At 54.0% G+C, this 10,477-nt stretch overlaps 1 protein-coding gene across 1 annotated transcript; it reads left to right on the forward strand.

Annotated features, from left to right (window-relative positions):
- Positions 1-234: 234 nt before the first annotated feature.
- On the forward strand, positions 235-8,513 carry LOC135442161 (uncharacterized; the record flags this gene model as incomplete). Its single annotated transcript, XM_064701703.1, has 2 exons — positions 235-300; positions 8,411-8,513. Coding segments are annotated over 2 exons (169 nt in total), but the record flags the coding sequence as incomplete, so codon positions are not given.
- Positions 8,514-10,477: the final 1,964 nt, after the last annotated feature.

Below are 10,477 nucleotides of genomic sequence, written 5' to 3' on the forward strand. Positions count from 1 at the left end.
AAGGGAAAAAAAGGGGGAAAAAAAAGGAAAAAAGAAAAAAACAAGGGGAAAAAGAAAAGGAAGAGAGGGGCGGGAAAAAAAAGAAAAGAAGAAAAAAACAAAAAGACAAAACAAAAAAAAGAAAAACAAAGAAGAGAGGAGGAAGAGAAAAAAGAAAGAAAGAAAAAGAAAAAAGGGGGGCGAAAGGAAGAAGAAAAGGAAAAAAGAAAAGACAGGAAGGGAAGGGGGGAAAAAGAAAAAGAAAGGGGAAAAAAAAGAAAGAGAAAAAAGAAAAAGAAAAAAAGAGAAAAAAAAAAAGAAAAAAGGGGCAAAAGGGAAAAAAAAAGAGAAAGGGGAAGGGGAAAAAGGGAAAAAAAAAGAAAAAAGGAAAGAAAGGGGCAAAAAAAGAAAAAGAAGGGGGAAAAAGAGGGAAAAAAGAAAAAAGACAAAAAGGGGAAGGGGAAAGGGGAGAAAAAAGAAAGAAAGGGGAAAAAGAAGGACGAAAAAGGGAAAGGGGGAAAAAGGAAAAAGAAAAAGAAAAAGGAAGAAAAAAAGAGAAAAAAGGAAAAAAAAAAAGAAAAAAAAAAAAAGGGAAAAAAAAAAAGGGGAAAAAAGGGAAAAAAAAAAGAGAAAAAAAAGGGGAAAAAAAAAAAAAAAAAAAAAGAAAAAAAAAAAAAAAAAAAAGGGGGAAAAGGGGAAAAAGGGAAAAAAGGGGAAAAAAAGGGGGGAAAAAAAAAAAAAAAAAAGGAAAAAAAAAAAAGAAAGAAGGGAAAAAAAGAAAAAGAAAGGAAAAAGGGCAAGGGAGAAAAAGGGAAAAGAAAAACAAAAAAAAGGGGAAAAAAGAAAAAAACAAAAAAGAAAAGAAAAAAAAAAGACAAAAAAAAGGGAAAAAAGGGGAAAGGGAAAAAAAAAAAGGGAAAAAAAAAAAAAGGGGGGGAGAAAAAAAAAAAAAAGGGGGAAAAAAAAAAGGAAAAAAAAAGGGAAAAAAAAAAAAAGGGGGGGGAAAAAACAAAAAACAAAAAAAAAAGAGAAAAAAGAGAAAAAAAAGAAAAAGAAGGGAAAAAAAAAGAAAAAGAAAGAAAAAGGGGAAAGAAAAAAAGAAAAAGGAAAAAAGAGAAGGGCAAAAAGGGGGAAAAAAAGCAAAAAAGAGAAAGAGAAAAGGAAGAAAAAAAAGAAGAAGGCAAAAAGAAAAACAGAAAAAAGGGAAAAGGGGGAAAAAAAAAAGCAAAGGGAAAAGAAGGGAAGGGAAAAAAAAGGAGACAAGAGAAGGGGAAAGGAAAAGAGAAGAAAGGAAAAAAACAAAAAGAGAGAAAAAAGAAGGAAAAAAAGGAAAAGGAAAAAGGAAAAAAAAAAAAATAAAAACGAGAAAAGGGGGAGAAGAGAAGAAAACAAACGAAGAAAGAAAAAAAAGGGGAAAAAGAAAGGGGGAAAAAGGGAAAAAAAAAGAAGAACCAACAAGGGAACCCAAAAGGAAAAACCAAAAAAAAAAGGGGAAAAAAAAAGAAGAAAAAAAAAAGGGAGAAAAAAAAAAAGGGAAAAGGGGAAAAAGAAAAGAGAAAAAGAAAGGAAAAAGAACAAGGAAAAAGAAGAAAAGGGGGGAAAAAGAAAAAGAAGAAAAAAAACGAGGAAAAAAAAAGACGGGAAAAAAAGAGAAGAGAGAAAGAAAAAAAAAAAAAGGGGAAAAGAGGGAAAAAAAGGAGAAAAAGGAAAGAAAAAACAGAAAAAAAAAGAAGAAAAACAGAAGAAAGAGAAAGGGGGGAAAAAAAGAAGGACAGGAAAAAAGAGAGAAAAAAAAAAAGAAGAGAGGAAAAAGGAAAACCCCCAAAAAAAAGAAAGAAAAGAAAACAAAAGAAGGGGGGAAAAAAAGAAAAAAAGGGGGAAGGAAAAAGAAAAAAAAAAGAAAAGGGGGAAAGGGGGGGGAGGAAAAAGGGAAAAGAAGGGAAAAAGGGAAAAAAAAGAGAAAGCCCGAAAAAAAAAAAAAAAAAAAAGAAGAAGGAAAAAAAAAGAGGAAAAGGGGAAAAAAGAAAAGGAAAAGGGGGGGGGAAAAAAAAAAAAAAGGGAAGAAAGGACAGAAAAAGGAAAGAAGAAGAAAGGGAAAAAAGAAAAAAAAAAAAGAAAAAGGGCAAAGAAAAGGGGAAAGAAAAACAGGGGAAAAGAGAGGGCGAAGAGGGAGGAGAGGAGAGGAGGGGAGGGGAAGAGGGCAGAGAGGAGGGAGAGAGGGCAGGAGGAGGAGAGGGGAACGAAGGCGGACAGAGGAGGAGGCAGGCAGAGGGGGAGAGGAGAGGAGGGAGGCACAGGAGGGGGAGGGGGAGAGAGGGAGGAGAGCAGAGGGGAAAGGGAGGAGAGGAGAGGGAAAGGGAGGAGAGAGAGGAGGAGAGGGGGAAGGAGGAAGGGAGGGGAGAGAAGAGAGAAGAGGAGAGGGGGAAGGGAGAGGGAGGCGAGAAGGAGGAGGGGAGGCAGGAGAGGAGCAGAGAGAGGAGAGGAAAGGGGAGGGGAGAGAGGGAGGCAGGAGAGCAGGAAGGAAAGGAGCAGAGAAGGAGAGGAGGAGGGGAGGGAAGGAGAGGGGAGAAAGGAGAGAGAGGAGGAGGAAGAGGAGGAGGAGGAGGAGGGGAGAGGGGAGGGCGGAGGGAAGAGGAAGAGAGGGGGGCAGGGGGGGGGGGGGAGAAGGGGAGGGAGAGAGAGGGGGAGAGGAGGAGGAGGAGGGGGCAGAGGGAGGGGGGGAAGAGAGGAGGGGAAGGAGAAAGGGGAGAGGAGGGAGAAGAGGGGGAGAGAGGCAGGAGGGAGAGGGGGAGAGGCAGGAGAGGGAGAGAGGGGAGGAGGAGAGCGGGGAGAGGGAGGAGGCAGGAGCAAAGGAGGAGCAAAGGAAGGAGGAGGAGGAGGAGAGGAAGAGGGAGGGGAAGAGGAGGAGAAGGAGAGGAGAGAGAGGAGGGAGCAGAGAGAGGGGAGAAGGGAAGAGAGAGAGGAGAAGAGAGGAGGAAGGAGAGAGGCAGAGGGGAGGAGGAGGAGCAGGGAGGGGGGGGGGGGGAGGGGGAGGGGGAGGCGAGGGGGGAGGGAGGGGGGGAGAAGGGGAGGGGGAGGAGGGGGGAAGGAGGAGGGGGGGGGGAGGGGGGAGGGGGGCGGGGGAGGAGGGGGGAGAGGGAGGGAGGGGGGGGGAGGAGGGGGGGGGAGGGGGGAGGGGGGGGGGGGAGGGGGGGGGGGGAGGGGGAGGGGGAAGGGAGAGGGGGGGGAGGGGAGGGGGAGGGGGGGGGAGGGGGGGGGAGGGGGAGGAGGGGGAGGGGGGGGAGGGGGGGGGGGGAGGGGGGGGGGAGGGAGGAGGGAGGGGGGGAGGGGAGGGAGGGGGGAGGGAGGAGGGGGGGGGGGGGGGGGGGGGGGGGGGGGGGGAGGGGGGGGAGGGGAGGGGGAGGGGGAGGGGGGGGGGGAGGGGGGGGGGGGGAGAGGGGGGAGGGAAGAGGGGGGGGGGAGGGGGGGGGGAGGGGGGGGGAGGGGGGAGGGGGGGGGGGGGGGGAGGGGAGAGAGGGGGAGGGAGGGGAGGGGAAGGGGGGAGGAGGGGGGGGAGAGGGAAGGGGAGGGGAGGGGGGGGGGGGAGGGGAGGGGGGGGGAAGGGGGGGAGGGGGGGGGGGGGGAGGGAGGGGGAGGGGGGAGGGGGGGAGGGAAGGGGGGGAGGGAGGGAGGGGGGGGGGGGGGAAGGGGGGGGGGGGGGGGGGAGGGGGGGAGGGGGGGAGGGGGAGGGGGGGGGGAGGGGGGAGGGGGGGGGGGGAGGGAGGGGGGGGGGGGAGGAAGGGGAAGAGGGAGGAGGGAGGGGGGGGGGGGAGGGGGAGGGGGGAGGGGGGGGAGGGGGGGGGGGGGGGGAGGGAGGGGGGGAGGGGGGGGGGGGGGGGGGGGGGAGGGGGAGGGGGGGAGGGGAGGGGGGGGGGGGGGGGGAGGGGGGGGGAGGAGGAGAGGGGGGGGGGGGGGGGAGGGGGAGAGGGAGGGAAGGGGGGGAGGGAGAGGGGGAGGGGGGGGGGAGGGGAAGAGGGAGGGGGGGGGGGGGAGGGGGGGGGGGGAGGGGGGGGGGGGGGGGGGGAGAGGGGGGGGAGGAGGGGGGGGAGGGGGGGGGGGGGGGGGGGGGAGGGGGAGGGGAGGGGGGGGGGGAGGGGAGGGAGGGAGGGGGGGGGGAGGGGGAGGGGGGGGGGGGGGGGGGGGGGGGGAGGGGGGGGGAGGGGAAGGGGGGGGGGGGGGGAGGGGGGGGGGGGGGGAGGGGAGGGGGGGAGGGGGGGGGGGGGAGGGGAGAGAGGGAGGGGGGGGAGGGAGGGGGGGGGGGGAGGGGGAGGGGGGGGGGGGGGGGGAGGGGGAGGGGGGGGGAGGAGGAGGGGGGGAGGGAGGGGGAGGGAGGGGGGGGGGGGGGGGAGGGGGGGGGGGGGGGGGGGGGAGGGGGGGAGGGGGAGGGGGGGAGGGAGGGGGAGGGGAGGGGGAGGGGGGGAGGGGAGGGGGGGAGGGGGGGGGGGGGGGAGGGGGGGGGGAGGGGAGGGGAGGGAAGGGAGGGGGGGGGGAGGAAGAGGGGAGGAGGGGGGGGGAGGGAGGGGGAGGGGGGGGGGAGGGGGGGGGGAAGGGGGGAGGGGAGGGGGGGGGAGGGGAGGGGGGGGGGAGAGGGGGGGAGAGGGGGGAGGGGGGAGGGGAGGGGGGGAGAGGGGAGGGGGGGAGGGAGGGAGGGGGAGGGAGGGGGAGGGGAGGGGGGGAGGGGGGGAGAGGGGGGGGGAGGGGGAGGGGGGAAGGGGGGGGGGGGGGAGGAGGGGGGGAGGGGGGGGGGAGGGAGGGGGGGAGGGGAGGGGGGGGGGAGGAGAGAGGGGGGGGGGGGGGGGGAGGGGGGAGGGGGAGGGGAGGGGGGGGGGGAGGGAGAGGGGGGAAGGGGGGGGGGGGGGAGGGGGGGAGGGAGGGGGGAGGGAGGGGGGAGGGGGGGGGGGAGAGGGGGGAGAGGAGAGGGGGAGGGGGGGAAGGGAGGGGGGAGGGGGAGGGAGGGGGGAGGAGGGGGGGGGGGGGGGAGGAGGGGGGGGGGGAAGGGGGGGGAGGGGAGGGGGGGGGGGAGGAGGGGGAGGGGGAGGGGGAGGGGAGGGGGGGGGGGAGAGGAGGGGGGGGAGGGGGGGGGAGGAGGGGGGGAGGGGGGAGGGAGAAGGAGGGGGGGAGGGAGGGGGAGGGGAGGGGGGGGGGGGGGGGAAGGGAGAGGGGAAGAGGGGAGGGGGGCGGAGGGGAGGAAGGGGAGGGGGAGGAGGAGGGGAGGGGGGGGAGGGGAAGGGAGGGAGGGGGGGGAGAGGGAGGGAGAGGGAGGGGGGGGGGGAGGGGAGGGAGGGGAGAGGGGAGGAAGGGGGAGGGGGAGGGGGAGGAGGGGGAGAGGGGGAGAGGGGGGGGAGAGGGAGGAGGAGGAGGGGAGAGGGGGGGAGAGGGGAGGAGGGGGGGGGAGGGGAGGGGGGGAGGAGGGGGGGGGAGGGAAGGGGGGAAGGGAGGGAGGAGGGGGAGGGGGGGGGGGGGGAAGAGGGAGGGGAGGGGGAAGGGGGGGGGGGGAGGGGAGGGGGAGAGGGGGGGGAGGGGAGGGAAGGAGGGGGGGAGGGAAGAGGGGGGGGGAGGGGGGGAGGGAGGGGGGGAGGGGGGGAGGGGGGGGGGGAGGGGGGGGGGGGAGGGGGGAAGGGGGGGGGGGAGGGGGGGGAGGGGGGAGGAGGGGGGGGGGGGGGGGGGGGGGGGGGGAGGGGGGGGGGGGGGGAGGGGGGAGGGGGGGGGAGGGGGGGGGGGGGGGAGGGGGGGGAGGGGGGGGGGGGGGGGGGGGGAGGGGGAGGGGGGGGGGGAGGAGAGGGAGGGGGGGGGGGGGGGGGGGGGGGGGAGGGGAGGGGGGGGGGGGGGAGGGAAGGGGGGGGGAGGGGGGGGAGGGGGGGGGGGGAGGAGGGGGGGGGGGGGGGGGGGGGGGGGAGGAGGGGGGGGGGGGGGAGGGGGGGGAAGGGGGGGAGGGGGGGGGAGGAGGGGGGGGGGGGAGGGGGGGGGGGGGGGGGGGGGGGGGGGGGGGGGGGGGGGGGGAGGGGGGGGGGGGAGGGGGGGGGGGGGGGGGGGGGGGGGGGGGGGAGGGAGGGGAGAAGGGGGGGGGGGGAGGGGAGGGAGGGGGGGCGGAGGGGGAGAGGGGGGAGGCGAGGAGGGAGAGGGGAGGGGGAGGGAGAGGAGGGGGGAGGGGAGAGGGGGAGGGGGGGAGGGGGGAGGGGGGAGGGAGAGAGGGGAGGGAGAAGAGGGGGGGAGGGAGAGGAGGAGAGGGGAAGGGGGGGAGGAGGGGGAGGGGAGGAGAAAGGGGGGGGAGGGGGACGGAGGGGGAGGGGGAGGGAGGAGGGGGAAGGGAGGAGGGGGGGGGGGAGAGGAGGGAGAGGGAACGAGGAGGGGGGGGAGGGGGGAGGGGGGGGGGGGGGGAGGAAGGGGGGAGGGGAGGGGGGAGGGAGGAGAGGGAGGGAGGGGGAGGAGGGAGGGAGGGAGGGGGAGGGGGGGGAGGGGAGGGGGAGGAGGAGGGAGAGGAGGAGGGGGGAAGGAGGAGAGGGGGGGGAGAGAGGGGGGGGAGGGGAAGGAGGGGGGGAGAGGGAGGGAAGGGCGAGAAGGGGGAGGGAGGGAGGGGAGGGGGGAGAGGGAGGGGGAGGGAAGAGGGGAGAAGGAGGGAAAACGAGGGGGGAGGGGGGGAAAGGGGGAGGGGGGAGGGGAAGGAAGGGGGAGGGAGGGGGGGGCAGGAAGGAAGGGGGGGGAGGGAGGGAGGGGGGGAGAGAGAGAAGAAAAGCAGAAGAAAAAAGGAGCAAAGAGAGAAAAGCAAAAAGAAAAGAAGGGAGAGAGAAAGAAAGAAACAAGAAAAAGAGCAGAGGAGAGAGAAAAGCAGAGAGAGAAAAGGAGCAAAAAAAGAAAGAAAGAAGAAGAAGAAGCAAGAGGAAGAAGAAGAAAGAAGAAAGAGAAGAAAGATAAGACAAGAGAGAAAATAGCAAAAAAGAGAGAAAGAAGAGAAAGAGAAGAAGAAAAGGCAAGGGCAAAAAAAGAAAAGAGAAAAGCAAAAGAAAGTAAAGAATGGAGCAAAGCAAAAAAAAATGAGAGCTAAGAAAAGAGAGAAGAAGCAAAAAAGTAAAAGGAAGAGAAAGAAGAGAGATAGAGAACAAGAAAGAAAGCAGAAAGATGAGGAGAGCAGAGAAAAAGAAGAAAGAGCAAGAGAGGGGGGAAGTGAAGAGAAAAAAGAAAGAGCAAAGGAGAGAAAGAAGAAAAGAGAAAGAAAGAGTAAGAGAAAGAGAAAGAGAAGAGAGAAGAGAAAAGAGAGAAAGAGCAGAGAAAAAGAAGAAAAAAAAAGAATGAGAAAGAAAGAAAAGAAGGAGAAAAGAAGAAGAGTAGAGAAGAAACCCAAGAGATAAAAAAAGAAGAAAAGAGAAGCAAGCAGAGCAAGAGAGAGGAAAGAAAAAGGAAGAAGAGAGGAAAAAGAAGAAAAGAAAGCAAATAAGAGAAAAGAAATGAGAAAGAAGAAGAGCAAAAAAAAAAGGAGAGAAGAGCAGAAAAAGAGAGCAGAATGCAGAGAGAAAGAAAAAGAGAGAGAAAAAGAGAAGAGAAAGAAGAAAGAAAGAAGAGAAGAAGAGAGAAGAGAGAAGAAGAAAGAGAGAAGAAAGAGAAGAGCAAGAGAAGAAGAAAGAATGAAAGAAGAAGAAGAGAAAGCAAGAAGAAAGAAAGAAAGGAAAGTGAAGAGAAAGAGAGAGCAGAGAAAGAAAGAAGGAAGAGAAGAAAGAAGAAAGAAGAAGGTTGAAGAGAGAAGAAGAGAAAGAAAAGAAGAGAAAGAAGAAAAGAAGAAGAAGAAGAAAAGAAAAAGAAAGAGAAAAAGAGAGAAGAGAAGAAGAAGAGAAGAGAGTTAAAAGAGAGAAAAGAAAGAAGAGAAAGCAAGAAAAAGAGAAAAGAAAGAAAAAGAGATGAGAAGCAGAAGAGAAGAAAGAAGAGAAGAAGAAGAGAAAGAAGAAGAAGAAGAAGAGAAGAAGAGAAAGAAGAAGCAGAGAGTAGAAAGAAGAAGAGAGAAGAGAAAGAAGAGAAAAAAAGAAGAGAAAAGAAAAGAGAGAAAAGAAGAGAGGAGAAGTAGAAAGAAGAGAAAAAGAAGAGAAAGAAAGAAGAAGAGAGAAAGACAGTTAAAGAAGAAGAGAAAGAAAGAGAGCAGAGAAAGAAAAGAGAGAAGATGAAAGAGAGAAGAAGAAGAGAAGTGAGAAAGAAAAAGCAGGAAGAAAAGAAGAAGCAGAAAGAAAGAAAAAAAGAAAAAAGAAGAGAGAAGAGAAGAAGAAGTGAAGAAGAGAAGAAAGAAGAAGAAGAGAGAGAGAAAGAAAAGAGAAGAAGAAATGAGAGAAAGAAAGAAAGAAAAAGAAGAAAGAGAAGAACAGAAAGAAAGAGAAGAAGAATTTTAGAAAGAGTAGCAGAAAGATGAAAGAAAGAGAGAGAGAGAAAGGAAAGAAAAAGAGAAGAGAAAGAGAGTAAAGAAAGAAGAGATGAGAAGAGAAGTAAGCAAAGAGAAAGAAAGAAGAAGAAGAGAAGTGAGAAAGAAGAGAAAAGAGAAAAAAGAAGAAGAGAGAAAGGAGAGGAAGAGAAGAAAGAAGAGAAGAAAGAAGAAAGAAAGAAAGAGAAGAAATGGAGAAGAGAAGAGAGAAAGAAGAGAAACAGAGAAGAGAAAGAAGAAAGAAGAAAAGGAGAAGAGAAATGAAGAAAGCAAGAAGTGAGAGAAGAAGAAGAAAGAATGAGAGAGAAGAAAAAAAAGAGAAAGAAAGCAGAATAAGAGAGAAAGGAGAGAAGAGAAAGAAAGAGAAAAGAAGTAGAAAAGAAAGAAAAAGAAGAAAGAAAAGAGGAAGTAAAAGAAGAAGTTAAAGAAAGCAGAGAAAGAAGAGAAGAAGAGAAGAAGAAGGGAAGAAAGAGAAGAGAGAAAGAAGAGAAAAGAGAGAAAAGAAAGAGTAGAAAGAAGAAAGAGAAAAAGAGAAGGAGAGAAAGAGAGAAAGAGGAGAAGAAGAAAGAAAAGAGAAAGAAAGAGAAGAAGAGAAAGGAAAGAGAAAAGAAAAGCAAAGAAGAAAGAAAAGAGAAGAGAAGAAAGAAATAGAGAAGAAAGAAGAGAGAAGAAAAGAAAAGAAGTAGAAGAAGAGAGAAAGAGAGAAGACGAAGAGAAGAAGAAAAAGAAAGAATGAAGAAGAAAGAGAAGAAAAAGAGAAAGACAGAGAAAGGTAGAAGAAAAGAAGAAAAAATAAGAGAGAAGTAGAGAGAAGAGAATAAAGAAAGAGAAAAGAAAGAGAGAGAAAGAAGAAGAGAAGAGAAAGAGAAAGAAGAACAAGAGAGAGAAGAGAAAAGAAAAGAAGGAGAGAAAAAAGTGAGAAAGAAAGAGATGAGATAGAAGCAAGAGAGAGAGAAGAAGAGAAAAGAAGAGATAGAGAGAAGAAGAGAAAGAAGAAGAAGAGAACGAGGAAAGAGAAGAAGAAAGAGAAAAAGAGAGAAGAGTTAAGAAAGAAAGGGAAAGAGAAGAAGAAAAAAGGAGAAAAAAGGAGAAAAAAAAGAGCAAGAAAAAGAAGAGAAGAGAAAAAAGAGAGAAGAGATAAAAGTAGGAAGAGGAGAGAGAGAAAAGAAAAAGAGGAGAGAGAAAGAGAAAGGAAGAGAGAGAAAAGAAAAGAAGAAAAAGAAAAAGAAAAGAGAAAGAACAGAGAGAGGAGAAGAGAGAAGAAGAAGAAAGAAAGAAGGAGAGAAAAGAGAGAAAGAGAAGAGAGAAAGAGCAGAGAAAAAAGAGAAGGAAGAAGAGAGAGAGGAGAGAAGAAGAGGAAGAGAGAAGAGGCCAGTGAAAGTGAGTAGAGAGCAGTAGAAGCAGTTAGAAAGGAAAAAGCTGTTGAAGAAAGAGCAGCAAGGAGATAAGATGCAGTTAGAAGAGAGCTCGAGCAGCAGAGAAGTAGCAAGCAAAGCAGCAGTTAGAAAGAGAGCAAAAGTAGAAGAGCAGTTGAGCAAGAGAGAGAGAAAGAAGAGAAAAAAGAAGAAGAAAAGCAGGAAGAGAGCAGTAGTAAGCAGCAGAGAGAATGAAGTTAGGAAAGAGGAAGAGAATACAGAAGCAAGTAGAGAAGTAAAGAGAGAGATGAAGAGAAGTAAGTAGCAAGAAAGCCAAAGAAAGAAAGTGAGAAAGAAAAGAAGAAGAAGAGACAAAGAGAAGCAGCAGAAAAACAAAAAGAGAAAAGGGGAAAGAGGAAAAGCCCAAAAAAGGGAGTAAAAAAGGCAAGAGGAGAAAAAAGGGGAAAGGGGGAGGGGGCAGAGGAAGAGAGAACGAGCAGGAAAAAAAAAAAGAGAGCAGGAAAAACAAAGGAAAAAAGGGGGAGAGAGCAAAAGGGGGGAGGGGGAAAGCAGAAGGGGAAAAAGGAGAAAAGGGGAAGAGAAGGAGCAGAGAAAGAAGGGAAAGAGAAAAGGAAAAAGAAAGGAAAGAAAAGGAGGGGGGAAAAGAAAGGGGAGGAGAAAAAGAAAAAGAGAGAAGAAGAGGAAA

Source organism: Zonotrichia leucophrys, unplaced genomic scaffold (genome assembly GCF_028769735.1).
Source record: "Zonotrichia leucophrys gambelii isolate GWCS_2022_RI unplaced genomic scaffold, RI_Zleu_2.0 Scaffold_1517_10477, whole genome shotgun sequence".
NCBI lineage: Eukaryota > Metazoa > Chordata > Aves > Passeriformes > Passerellidae > Zonotrichia > Zonotrichia leucophrys.